The following is a 14,323-nucleotide window of genomic DNA, read 5'->3' on the forward strand; positions in this document are numbered from 1 at the left end:
TGAATTTCATGAGACCTGTTTTCCCCTTTCTCCAGCCTGTTGAGGTCCCTCTGAATGGCAGCACAGCCAGCAGATGAGTCAACCACTCCTCCCAGTTTTACATCATCTGCAAACATGCTGAGGGTGCCCTGTCCCACCACCCAGATCATGGACGTAGATGATGCTAAACAATATTGGCCCCATACTGCCATAGTCAGAGTGAAGGCTTTAGACTCAGTTGTCTTTATAGAGACTTGCTAGAGAAAAAAAAAAATAATCTAAATTTTTCCTCCACCTCCCACTCCCAGGGATGTATTCTGTCCTGTGCTGTACCCTGACACATCACTTTTGCTGTGCCTGCAACGGGAGTTTGCAAGAGGAATGACACCTTCACAAAAGAGCCCATAGACATGTGGCTAAACAAATTAATGACGTGAGGGCACATAGACAAAATGCAATAAACCGTAAAAGATGCAAGCTATTTACTACCCAATAATGCATAAACAGAGTTAGCTAATTTTGTAGAGAACAGGGAGCACCAGGGACGGTGCACAGATTAGAGCAGGCTGGAAAATAGGTGGATTTGTTTTGATGGAAACTTTGTGACTTGCTCTAGTGTAGAATCAGGTGTGGAAGTGACTTCATTGCAATTATATGGTTACATAAAAAGACTAAGTAATAATCAGAAGAGGATCTGCATTCCTTGTTTTATTAGATGAAAATGCTGATCTGGTTTCAATGATTTAGTAGATTGATAGTTTTAGCCCATTGGCCATCCTGATAAGATCAGACTGCAAACAAACAGAAAACGGTGAACGGAAAGAATAGGAATCACAGTTCCAACACTGTTTTTCAGGATACCTTTCAGGGTATTTCCTGTACATTCCAGTACATTTTACAATATGAATTTAGAGCAGAACCACCACCCATTCCAGTGTCTAATTCAAGTTCTGAAGAAGAGACACACGTCTCTGCAAGAGTGCAACAGGAGCTGCACTAGTACCCACAGCACAGAGCCTGCACTTCAGTACAACAAAGCAGCTTTCACCCCGTCTTTACTTTGGCTAACATCTGGTTCTTAATTCTGTCTTTAATTAATACTGGTAACCCCAACTACAGAGACTATCAAGGCCAAAAGAATGCTAAACCCTTTAGTGCTAACAACAGTAGGCATGCTAGTGCAAGAGCTGCAAGATTAAATAGGGTCAACATCAACGGCCTGTCTACGCCAGGATTCCCAAAGAGCTGAGTCAACAGAGGTGCTGCAGTAAAGGGAAAACCGCTTGCGCAGGCAACGAAGGAACAAAGACTCTCTGCTCCCATCGAACTGGAAGATACTGAAGGGCTTCACCATCTTTCACAATCAAGTTTGCAGAGGAACGAAAGAGAAACACCCGCTACAGAAAACGATTCAGAGAAAAGAGGAGAATGCCAATTTAATTTCTTATTTAAAGCTGCCTTAATCTGACACCCAGCTGCACAACATACCCTGGGCCATACCAAAGAGTGAGAGAGGGAAAAATAAGAAGTCACTGAAAAGACGGGAAGAAAAGTTTTCAGTACCTCTGAGATCAGGGCAACAGTTAAAGCAACATAGCCAGGACTTCTGGAGCTCAGTATTATTTTAAAATAGAGTCACAAATCAGTGCACGCGTGGGAGAGCTGAGCAGTATCCGGCTAACACTGATACTGGCTAAGAGCTCCATGGGTGCTGGTTGGGAGCATCACCTGGGGAAGAATCCCACAGCAGGCAGCAGAGCAACAAACTCTTAGTGTAACTCTACTAATTACAGGAAACTTACACCACGTCACAAACCTTTCACGTGAGCTTTTGACAGACGCATCATTTGTGAAAAAAACAATTAACGGCATAAAACGAGTCTGTCAAAAGCACACATAAGAAGATTCACCTCTTTTACTGACAGGTGAGTGACTGCTGATTATAGCTTCGACTTTTAAGTGACTACCAATTTCAGAGGCTTAAAAAAAGCGCTGAAAAAATTAATACCATCAGATTAATGGCTGCGTGTCAGACCAGGGAGGAAGAGAAATCAGGGTTATTTGTTGTGTTTTGCCCAGGTTCACTTTCTGGCAAACCGGACATTTGTGTAGAGCAGCAACCAGCAGTTTTTCCACCTGTATGTTAACCACAAGACGCAAAAAATCAAATTCCAGACACAGCTCAATACACAACACACAACTGCATCTTACAGCCCAGAGCCCTGCCACCCCTGAGTCCACCTCAGTAGCTGCTCTTCTCCGCTGTGTTTCTCACAGCTCGTGGGAGTTTGCGTGAGGCTCCGGAAGCTTGTCGATGTCACAGTTCTTAATCAGCTGAAAGAGGAACTCAACATGTTTCTCATAATTCTCAACGGAGATTCTCTCATTCAACCCATGGATCCTGGTGGAAAGAGAAGAAAGTTTTTCATTCCAGTGTGCGTTTCTAACTCACTTGCATGTAGCCAGTGCCCTGCTTGCCTGTTTGCTTTATAAAGCAATGCACAACATAAAAATACAGCAATATATACCACGCAGTGCACTGTAACTGCAACATCCATTCCTCAGGCCAAATGAACCGATTCTAAGGCTCAGAGCACAACTAAGCCCATGGTGTATGTGGAAAAGAAAAAACAGTATTCCAGTTCTCTGCCCATTCCTTGGCCATTTATGTCACTGTCCTGTACAGCTGTGACAGCCCTCTAATCCTGTATCATCTGCAGCTCAGTGAAATGGCAAGTCTGTTACATGCTGAATAAACAAACAATCCTTGCAGACGATGGTCTTTGTTATCACTTCACCCCAGGAAACCGAACTTCCAGCTTTAAGGAGCAAATAAATTCAGAGTGCCATGTGTCCAAACATACAGATAAATCTCTTAAACGAGGCCAACCACCTTTCGCACTGCTGCACTACATAAAGGATCCAGTCAGCTTCACGGCATTGCTGTACTACTGAGTGGTGCACCTAAACGAGGTCTTGTCTGCATTTGGAGTAAAGAAGAGTAAGGGCTAATGCTCTCCCAGAGTAATTACCACCCCCTATTTATGCAGCACCCAAATCTGCAGGAAATGGGTGGTCTAACAAAATGCGAGGCAACACCACCACCACGCCAAGGTATACAAGGTTGGGTTTCCTTCTTCTGCCCAACACGTATCGATTTTCTCTTTCACTAGTCCCCACCCCAAACAGCTGCCCGCATGCAGACAGAACACAGTACCTGGGAAGATCGTCTGGTTTCAAGAGCAGTGGGTTAAATCGATAAATGGCATTGGTGATGTTAGTGAAATGCCTGCTGTCTGTGTTTCCAACACATGTGCCTAGAAAACAAATCTCAGGTTTACTTTGCATGAGAGCAGCTTTTTAATGACCCACACTTTTCCCAGAAGAAAGGAAAGGCATCTAATGACAGTTCTATATGACCCCTTGCTACACCAAAATCACTGGAAACAGTTCATTGGTGCATCACCCTGGAAGAACATTCTCTCCTTCATGAACAGAAGGAGCTGAACATACAATTCAATCGTTCTAAGAACAGCCACGATACTCAGCCTCCACAGAAGTTTAAGCTTCAAACTGCAGTCCAACAAACAGTACAGAACTAGGAAGGGGCTGCGAGAAATGGAAGGGGCTGGGGTTGTAAGGAACAATACAGAAAAGCAGGAATGGCTTTGCCAGCTATGAAAACAATGAAAGAAGAGCTAAAGCAAGAAGACCTCCTACTCTCCCCCTCACAACTCCTTTCTTCCCTGAAGAGATTCCTTTGTATGTGTAGAGAGTCAAATTCAAGGCTCATTGTTTCTGTCAGTTTCCTGTTTGCTTTTTTACTTCCACTACTAAAAAACAACATTAAAACTTTTAAAACATAAAGAGGGAACAAAATAAAAAGAGGAAAACCCAGCTGTTTCCAGTAGTTAACAGCTGGGCGGAGAAATACACAGAAAATGGAAACAAGTCAGTACTGGGGGATGGGCAGAGAAGAGCAGGGTGGAAGCTGGAGAGGAAACAATAATCATCACGTGCTTGCTGTTACCTGGGACTACACTGTCAACATCTGGGAAAGTATCCAGAATAGTCCTTTGAAAAATATGGACTCCAAATGTCTGGTCATCCCAAGGACTGATGGGGAGCGGGTCAAAGGCCTCCACTACATCAATCTTCACTCTGTCATCGGCAACGGTGTTTCTAACTGTCTCTAGCACCTACGGGTAAAACACAGTGATTAAATAAGCAGAAGAAATGAGAGCATCCTTTCTAGATGCCAGCAAATGTTCCACTTCCCAGAAAATGTTTGTCTGTGAACTGCCAACTGTGGCCGCAAATACAGATGCATAGTTAGGGCTGAAACTCTGTGGCAGCCTCTCTTCTTCTTACTCAGTGGATGGCTGATACTCAAGCTAATTTTTTTAACCTAGTGCACATCATTGTCTCAAGGTATTCCTGAAGTGCTTCAGTCCTGAAAGGCAGGTGGTCACAGGTGGTCAGCCTGCTTCTACTTGGTAGCTGGGTCATCCAAGTAACCAATCCAGAAAAAGCCTCCAAAAAGATGAACTTTCAGCAAAGGTTTGGGAAGGGAAGATACTATTTACTGACAATGTCTCACAGCTCTCCTTGGCTGGACAGGCACGCCATACCTACCGACGCGTGCAAGACTCCCATATTCTCACAGGCCACAAACCTTATAGTTTCTATTCCTTAACCACATATGATCCGTGTGCTCTTTGGCGCAAAAAGACTGCTGAAATCTGCTCGATATAACTGCAAGGCACACTCCCAAGCTTGGCTGCTTCACATTCAGAAGCCATAGTAAGCAACTCACTTCACAATCCATCTCGATGGAGGAGAAAAGACATTAGCTAAGCTGCATTTCCGACGGCCTCCATAAAGGAGCCATTCCCACATCTTCCCTTTCTGCTGCTTGTATGAATACAGGGAGAGATGAAGAGAGTGTTCTTTTAGAACAGATCTGCTGCCACAAGTGGCCAAGTGCCACTCTGCTCAGAAAGGGATGGAGGGCGGCCCCGATCTGGGGGTACAGCAAGTACCTCAGTGGCCTTCTCTGCAGAGTGGATCCGGAAGTTCACAGTTGCTTTTGCAGAAGATGGGATGACATTTATCTAAAAAAAAGGACCAAAACTTAAAAGGAAGCTAAAAACAGATTAGAATGCCAACTGCAAACTCAGAAGCTGCTCAAACAACTCCAGGCCTCAAGCTAATGCTTTGCTCTGTTTGCTCTAACGTAAGTGTGAGATCTTTCTGTACTGTGTTCAAATACTATAAATCTCATCTATAATGCAGACAACTACATAGAGGGATATTCACCGACTCAACAAAAATGAAGTTAGCTGTTATATAGAAGATTTCCTCTTGAGATAAACCCTCTCCCTTCAGAAACTTTATACTGAGAAATTCTGAAAGTTTATGTTGGAATTTTAAGCAGCATTTTTACCTAATTGTCATATGAGTTTTCCCCAAGTACAAGACATGTAAGTCGCTTAACAAATGATGTTACTGAAGACATGTAACTTCTTTTCTACACAATGAATATTTATAATTTTGTTAAACAAAAAAGGTATAATCTTTCAGAAAAAAACCAAGAAACTAGGGTGTCACTTCTCTCCTGGCCACTCAGTGTCACTGTTCAGCCACTAGTTCTTGCTTTCTCATCCAGTGATGCTTTTCAGTAACAGATTTTTTTTCAGGGGCACACCAAAAAGCCTGTTTATTTTCCAGGGCTACAGTATTTTTGGATAGCTATACCTCCGTATCAGGGCTGTATGAGCCAGAACCTGCTACCTCTCAGTCCAAGGAGCGCACAAACCCTACTCAAATGAAGGTAAATGCCAGATCTGTGCTCACAGACACAAATCCCATCTGGGCTAAGGAAGTGTTTATGACTGTGACATCATTTCAGACAGTGCCATCAATACTTTGTACGATTACATATAAAACACCCTCTCTTGTCCATCCCAAAATATATACAATCTTAACACTAGTTTACAGAGATCAGACACTTCTGAAAGAAGTAATTTTCAACTGTAGCTAAATCCAAGCCACACCTAATGTAAAAATGAGACTGGTGGTGACACCACACAGGGTCTAAGACCAGGGCTGGTACTGATCTTAGAACTGGATATAAATAGATGGAAACCAAATGTCCTAATTGTCTCATCGTACTACATGGAGAAAAATCAAAATGAAGGTACCTTGATTCCTGCGTTAAACATCGTAACTGCTGTAGTAGTTCGAATCAAGGCATTGGTGGAAGGTTTCGAGGCAAGAACTCTTACAAAAAAGAAAAAAACCCCCATGTTTCAAGGAAGTTTCATATCAGTAAAACATAAGCACCACAATTACATAGGCAATAAGCTGAACGATGGCCTATTCAATTAGCAAAGTGATTATTAACAGCAAAGCACTGACATTGTCTGAACTATGAAATGATATAGCTGATTTCCTGGGAAGACTAGAAATGGCTAGTAGTCTTCATCATTTAAGGGTGAGATGCTGGGAATGTTCACCAAGGATATATTTTTCTTACCTGCTGACAATAGGTGAAAACAGCCATAGATTGCTCATGATGAGATTGAGAGGAAACTTGAACTAAGTGGAAGAAACAAAACCACAAATCAGAAAATTTCTAGTTTTCAGGAAGACAGTGTAGTCACTTGGCGAAGGGTGAAACAATTCCAGCTGAAAGAACTGTCTGGGAGAAGGGCCAGCTTGTCATCTCCTTTCCAGCAGCTATGTAACTGTGCTCTAAATTCATATGCTGGGTTACTCTTCACTTATTAATATGAAAATCTGAGAACGAAATTATAGTCCTTTCCTCACCTCTGATGCAAGGTGCTCCATAGTCATGAGTTCTGGCCCATGGCCAAACAGATTGCGCAAAGGATTCTGCTCCAGTCTACAACAAAGGACACCGACATTTGAAATTTAAAAATAATCCCTGGCTATTATTGCTCCAGAAGGTTGACAGGAACTTGATTTGTGGAATGTATCCATGTATTTGAGATGCAATCACTCTTTCCTCTCCTGGTAAGTACATCTGTGAGCACGGCTCCGTGACAGATTTCTGGGCATTCCAGTCACATGCAAAGATTTTCTTTCAAGAACAGCTGAAAAAATCCAAAAGCCTGGCTCTTACAATGAATACACGGAAATCTATAAAAATAGCACCCCAAATTCCATCATATCTGTACATATTAAGTTTTTCTAAAATAAGAATTTATTGGCCAATTTGATACCTACACAGCACGCAATGAGATGATTAACCCGGTCACATTCTGACTTCACACCGTGTTTATTAGCTTGGATAATTACCAGCTAGAGGCAGCAGGTATGTGCAAGGATAAATTCCAGAGAAATTCTGCAACCCAAACAGAGCAATCGCTACCACTACAGAGTAATTTATGAGAGACATCATGATGTACCTGTTGTCTTGGTTTTCAGGAATCAACTGACTCTAGGAACAGCTGAAGTGAAAAGACACTCCAGACATTTGGCAATAGTCCCTTTGCTGGGGATTGCACTTCTGCCCTTCAAAGCGAGCTACAAACTTCAATTTCAGTTATTTAAGGGGAATTTGCAAAATACTATGAGCACAAATATTAAAAAATAAAGTCCCATATCAGAGACTTAGGAGTCTGCTTGACTTGTCTTCAACGTTAGGTGACAGGAAAGCTCTAACCTGGACATCGCTGCTGCAAGAATGCCAATACTTGTCTCCTTAGGAGGAAAGGATGAATGTCCTGGCTCTTTTTCCACAGTGAAGTTCAGCGTTATTGAACCCTTTTCTGTGACAGCAACTCTGGTCAATGATAAATAAATAAATGATTAACGCAACTCCAAACACACGTGCACAGACTATAAGTAAAAAGAACTACTCTGCCTATTTTTAGTATCACAAAAAACACCCAAGAAGCAGCAAAAACAAATCCTTAGCACAATCTCTAAATGCCTGGAGGACTGATGTCTTGGTTGCTTCTCCAGCGAGCAGACTCTACAGCGTACAATTAACACGCTTGCACTGGCTAAGTGGAACACTCTGCTTCTGTCAGCACAGCTGTGATGGAGAGCAGGCAAACGCTGAAGGTTCTTTGCTTGCGCTTCGTGACACTGCTGTAGCTTTAGCAACACCAACACTGCTACATGCTTGGAAAATGTATTTTATTGACATTAGCAAGGTCATTCCTCACAAGTTAGTCATTGAAAATGGATCACTCATCACGGTCTGTTGTGTTCTCTCTTACTTACAGAGCTACTGGCTTCTTCACTCCCATAATGACACCATCTAGTATTACGCCTCCCTCATCGAGTAAGAAGGAGAGTTTCACTCCTCTAGCTTCCAACAGAGCTGCAATCTTCATTGCTCCCTTCCGACCAAACACCTGTGACAGTCCAGTCAGAGGAACTGGTCAGATTAAGCCACGCCATTGGGAAGAACACTGGAAAACATCTTGCTGTTGGCAGTGACCAGTGCTACCGTGTAAAGAATGCAAGAAATCCCTAATGAACAGCTCTAGTGCAACTGTCGATAGAAGATTCTTCACTGCACAATTCACTGGAGATTGTGAACGGCCTAGTAGCGGATGAATTTATATCCACTCTGACGAATGCTCTCATTCACGAGTCACTGAACGTTGCTTTGAATCCTACTAGTTCTTAGACACAATGATTTCTCAGAGCTATAAGCTCCACAGATTAATGAGCCATTTTAAAGAGCTGTTGATTTTAACTATTAACAATTCTTTGTCTTTATATTTTGAAAACAAATTAAGGCGGCTACCTCGGCTGTCTCTTTGTGCTGTTTACTAGTGGGTCTACCCAGAACAAAAATGAAATATTTTTGTTAGCTCTTCCTGATCTGTTCGAACAACTATGTAGATCTTGGGCCAGCTTTTCATGTATTATATGTACTACAAAACGTGACTCCTGCTGCACCTTCCATGCAGAAAAGAATTTGAAACAACACTCTACTGTTTTCTCTTCTCTTTGCTCATCACACCAAACCCTTTGTCAATGTCACTTAAAGCCAAACAATCAATATATAATTATGACCACGTGCTTGACACAGCATCTACCCACATAACCAAGAACAGGAAAGACTTTCTAGCTAAACATTTAAAGGTTAAGCCTTGTCACATGCACGAACAACGCAAACAATCAGTTGTTTTGATGAAATGAAAGAAAATACCTCTTCATCATGTCCAATGCCAACATAGAAAGACCTGCGGGGTCTGTAATTTCTTCTCAGCAAAAATTCTAGAGCTTGCAGAATACCCTGCAGAAAAAAGAAGCAGAATGTATTGTACTGTTCTCATGTGTTAATAAGAAGAATCAATGTAAAAGAATGCAATGTAATGTAAAAGAAACGCGATGCATTGAGAGCCCTTAAGGAAACACTGTCCTGTTCACAGTTGAGCTTTTATTTCTACAACTCCTACTGACTATATTCATATTCTCTGGAAAAGACACTGCAATATTCTTGATCAGTAACGCTTAAGACTTAGTGTGCTACACAGTGTCAGCGTACATACAAAAAATACAGTGTAGGCTTGTTCTTGCCAGTGACAAACTGCACAAGAAGCATGACAGAGTTATAATTATCCCAGGAATTCACTGTTCCTTTAAACTGTCTATCCTCCACACAGTTTGGCTCTGACTTGAGCTACCAAATCCATTTATTTTAATAAGAAGCACGCTCTGTACAAAAAGTGCTAAGAAGACAGAAGGATGAGAAACTTCATCTGAAGAATGAGAAATGAAATCTGCCATTTGCCACATTTTTCCATCTCACCTGTTTTTCAATTTAAGCTAATTAGTTTTTTACACGTCAGCGGAAATTACATTGCTTCTACCTTGTCAGCACCCATTTTTGCCGTGTTCACTGAAATTGTTGATTTTTTGTTGTCCGTTTGTGGAGTTATTTGTGCAGTTCATAGTAGAAGGAAGCCCCGAAACAAAGTTTTAAGTTGCAAGGCTTTGAAATTGATGATTAAACGACTTGAAGAAACTTTCTAGGAGTATGGCCTGTGTCGTAATAAGCAGCCACAGCATCTGTGACACTGGTTTGCTAAACATGTGCTTAAGTTTAAATACAGGGCTGTCATGGAAGTAGCCTTTGCAAGCCACAAAGGGCTGTCTTCGTTATTTAATTTTCCATCAACCTTTTCCCAAACGAGAAATCCTTCACAGATCCACCTGTTTTTGTACCTTATTCTTCCCAAATATGCTTAGTACAACAGTTCTTTGTTCTGCCACAAACTAGGTTATAAAAGATACAAGATTACTTGACTATAATATTAAATAAACATTGTTTGTTTTGAAATTTGAGCTTTTTCAAAGGGCCAAGTTTGGCTTTGAATGCCCATATGACACCTGGGAAAAAGCTAAAGGTCTATCCCTCGTTTTAAACACAGCTTTTGACATAAAATTTAAATATAGCATTTAACCAAATACATCTGCATCTATGAGTATGTTCTTCTGTATCTTCTAGGAGCTTTAACTCTGCTTTCTTCGGTAATAAAGGACCACTCCACTTCTTCTCTAGGAGAAGTTGGGAGAAAACAGCAAGTCTTAGAATTTATCACTAACATCCTGCATCTAAAGAGGGGTAAGAGAGACATTATAGTAAATCTCAAGAGAACAGATTCCTCCAATCTGCCTTCTTCAGGCTCTGTATCTCTCTAAAATTATATTACCAAGATGACGTACTATGGCAGAGTTTTTGTTATCCATCGTTCCTCGTCCATAGATGAAACCTTCATGCTCTGCAGCTGAGAAAGGAGGGAAATCCCAGCCCTCCGGGGGAGCCGGCACAACATCCATGTGTGCAAGCAGCATATAGGGCATCATTTCAGGGTTAGAACCCTGAACAGTAAAGAGGTGGCTATATTTCCCAACAATTTCATGTTGAATAAACTTTGAAGAAAATACAGCCGGAAAGACTGTTAAGAAAAAAATTAAAAACACATGAAAAGGAAAAATTAACAATAACATCCAGTTTTATCATTATATACTCCACAGAGTAGTCACCTATTTAGCCTCAAGGGGAGCACTGTAAATAAGACTGTCCGTGACAAATTTGCTTCAGGAAGCAGATGTGCAACTTCGTTCTCACAGTTCTACCAAATCATCTCACTTTGCCTTTAAGACTTCCCTAAGCAAAACCCGAACTGTTGCTCACTAGTGCCGCAGCTGGTTTTGCACGTAGGAATGATGGAACTGCCAAAAAAGCAGGCTGAAGCAGGGGTGGTCTTCCTCCCTTTTTTATTTCATTTTACTTTTTTTAATGGCAAGGTCATTTAACCATCTCAAGGACCGAAACCCTCCATTGCAAAAAGACATTTGGACCTTCTCTGTTCTAGATTTGCCCATTGCTACCCCAGAGTACACTGTTGCAGAGGTGACCTACACATGCCATTTTTGCCAGTCCTCTCTTGAGGAAAACCAAAATAAAACTCTGTTCTGTTATAGTCAAGAACCATATATACTCTCTTCAATTTGTCTACGAAAATAAAATCTGACTAGCAGAGATTGCTATGAATGAAAGTTTAGTACCTTCCTGAATGTAATTCCCAAATTCTGTCATTGCAGTTGTATTCAAATCCTCTGGAGATATGGAAATGGTGGGGATTTTAATAGCACCTTCAATGAAATACAAAATAGAAATCATTAGACACTGAAATCAAACAATACCTGAAGTGCATTTCAAAAGGGAAAGTAATATTTATGTTCCTCAATATTTTCCAGGCTTTAAACACTATTTCACAGGATAGTAAGAGCTGCTGCTATCAAAACAGACTGATGTACTTCGGCTGAGCTGTGCACATGCAGCACACTGGTATTTCCTTCCAGTTTCAGCCAAGGTATTTCTCTAGTTACTTCAACTCTGTTTTTCATCATGAAGCGTTGCATTATATTTTCAGAAACGCTACTGTCCAGGAGCAGCTGCATTTTGCTCGGGTGAACTGATTCCTCATAACCATAAACTATTCTGGCAGCTAAGCAGGCAGCTCAGCTAGCAGTTGAAGATTCTTTTTCAATAGTAAGTCAGGTTGTAATGCCAAGACTGTTATAGCATCTTCTTTCATACTGCTCCAACCCTTAAAGACATATAAACAGACAGGTTGTTGCTCCTTCTAGTCTGCTCTGTCATTTAAACAGGGTCAGACAAGGCTGTGCTCCAACCTCGAGTTGCTGTCATACAAAACATGGGTATAACTTCACAGCTGCCTTTCCTAAGAGCATCTGTTAAGTGAGGCTACAGATTCTTTTAAAGGTCATGTTATTCAAGAAGAAACACAAAAATAAGTATCTCTCATATCCCTACATTTCCCCACAAATAGTACATAAACAGAACTTGCTAGGCAATAAACCTTCCAAACCAGTAACATGAGATTTACACAACCCAACCCCTACTTGAACAGTCAAGGTCCATCGCTTCGTGCCAGACTGTGGTTTCCTGCAAACTGCCAACCCTCACGAAATCTAAACATCCTCAGTTTTCTGCAAAAGGCTGTGTCAGGGAGCACAGATACACCCTGACTCCTAACGGAGAGGCTGCCTGCAGCGCAGTGGTGTGCAAGGTCGGCGTGCAAGGTTTCAGCCAGCAAGCAAGCAAAGAAACCGGATGATGGCTTATCCAGCGGACAAAGAGATGCCTGGCAAATGCAGTCATGGGGTGCCTGCGTGTGTGAGAGGGAAACACTGACAAAAACCGACATGGGAAGAAAGTTGGCTTCAGGAGAGCAAACAACCGGCTTCCTCCAAGGGAAATGCACCTGAGGAAGGGCCCCTCCTCACTGCTGCCCCGCTCCCAGCCGTGCCCACAGCCGGCCCTGGCCGCCAGCCGCTCTCCCTGCGGGGAGGGCCGCCGCGGCCCCGGGGCGAGCTCGGGGAAGCAGGGGAGCGGCAACAGCCCCTGTACCGGGGGTGGCACTCAGGCCGCCGGCCTCCGGGGAGGCCCGGGAGGGTGAGGCCAGCGCGGGTGGCCGGCCGGGCCCCCTCACCTCGCAGCGCCTCCTTGAGCTCCAGCCTCTCGCCGGCACTGAAGGCGACTGTGCCGCCTCGCCGTGCCCACAGCCGCGGGATCGCCGGAGCGCGCAGGAGGTAGGCGCGGAGCAGGACGGCGGCCAGCAGCGCCAGCAGCACCGCGCACAACCCCAGGCCCGCGGCCCATGCCGCCGCCACCCGGCGCCGCCCGCTCCCGCCCGCCATCCCCGGCGGACTCTGGCCGCCCTCGCCCTCTGCCCGTCTGAGCAGCGGACGGGCGTGGCCGAGCGCCAATCGTCACGCTCCCGTTCGAGAGGGCGGCCAATGGGCGGCTTGGACTCATGGGAGTTGTAGTTCTGCGCCATGGCGGCGGGCGGGGCGCGTTCGTTCTCTCTCCCCTCGCTGAAATCATAGAATCACAGAATAGTTTGAGTTAGAAGGGACCTTTAGAGACCATCGAGTCTAACCCCCTGCAGTGAGCAGGGACATCCTCAACTAGATCAGGTCATCCAGAGCCCCATCCAGCCTGGCCTTGAATGTCTCTAGGGATGGGGCCTCCACAGCCTCTGGGCAACTTGTTCCAGGGTTTCACCACCCTCACAGTAAAAAATTTCTTCCTTAGATACAGTCTAAATCTCCCCTCCTTTAGTTTAAAATCATTCCCCCTTGTCCTGTCACAGCAGCCCTTGCTGAAGAGGTCACCCCCACCCTTCCCACAGCCCCCCGTTAAGCACTGGGAGGCCGCAGTAAGGTCTCCCCGCAGCCTTCTCTTCTCCAGCTGAACACCCCCAGCTCTCCCAGCCCGGCCTCGCAGCAGGGGGGCTCCAGCCCCCGGAGCATTTCTGTGCCCCCTCTGGCCCCGCTCCAGCAGCCCCGTGTCTGTCCCGTGCTGAGGAGCCCCGAGCTGGAGGCGGCGCTGCGGGGGGGTCTCACAGAGCGGGGCAGAGGGGCAGCACCCCCTCCCTCACCCTGCTGGCCACAAATCATGTATTTCTTGTCTCAAGGGGACGTTTAGGAGCTGCGGCGAACGGTGTCTGGTACCCATATCAGCAAGCAATAATGGGGGTGTCCCTTTACCCTGGCTTGGGCCGTGCCTGGAGCCCGCTGGGAGGCTGAGAGTACTGGTGCTCAGGATGCTGCTCCCATAATGACGGGGTCCTTGGGGGGGGGAAAGGGGTGCCCGTGGGGAATAACCACCCCCAGGTTCAGTGAGGTGGTGAGAGCCACAAGTTGGGCAGAAGGATGCTGGTGAGGACCAGGCTGAGGGATGGGCCCAAGTTTGGCACAGTGGCGTCCCTGGGCTGTGCCAGCCCCGATCCTGACAGGATTTAAATCCACATGGTTTTCA

At 44.3% G+C, this 14,323-nt stretch overlaps 1 protein-coding gene across 1 annotated transcript; it reads right to left on the reverse strand.

The window, feature by feature from the left end:
• Positions 1–672: 672 nt before the first annotated feature.
• On the reverse strand, positions 673–13,248 carry PM20D1 (peptidase M20 domain containing 1). Its single transcript, XM_075115797.1, has 13 exons — positions 12,993–13,248; positions 11,542–11,628; positions 10,696–10,928; positions 9,176–9,262; positions 8,236–8,369; positions 7,670–7,789; positions 6,811–6,886; positions 6,518–6,579; positions 6,183–6,261; positions 5,022–5,093; positions 4,010–4,178; positions 3,197–3,296; positions 673–2,380 (listed from the first exon to the last, which is right to left on the reverse strand). Exons 1-13 carry the CDS (start codon positions 13,198–13,200, stop codon positions 2,251–2,253), a joined length of 1,557 nt encoding a protein of 518 aa, XP_074971898.1. The 5' UTR covers positions 13,201–13,248; the 3' UTR covers positions 673–2,250.
• Positions 13,249–14,323: the final 1,075 nt, after the last annotated feature.

Source organism: Phalacrocorax aristotelis, chromosome 21 (genome assembly GCF_949628215.1).
Source record: "Phalacrocorax aristotelis chromosome 21, bGulAri2.1, whole genome shotgun sequence".
Classification (NCBI taxonomy): Eukaryota; Metazoa; Chordata; class Aves; order Suliformes; family Phalacrocoracidae; genus Phalacrocorax; species Phalacrocorax aristotelis.

Bases quoted from the DNA above. Each gene is read 5' to 3' on its own strand.
- PM20D1 (XM_075115797.1), bottom strand. From the start codon at position 13,200: ATGGCGGGCGGGAGCGGGCGGCGCCGGGTGGCGGCGGCATGGGCCGCG. The intron at 5,094-6,182 runs GTACCTTCATTT...CCTTTTTTTTAG, and splicing joins TGTTTAACGCAGGAATCAAG to ATAAATGTCATCCCATCTTC. The intron at 4,179-5,021 runs GTACTTGCTGTA...TTTTACCCGTAG, and splicing joins CTGCAGAGAAGGCCACTGAG to GTGCTAGAGACAGTTAGAAA.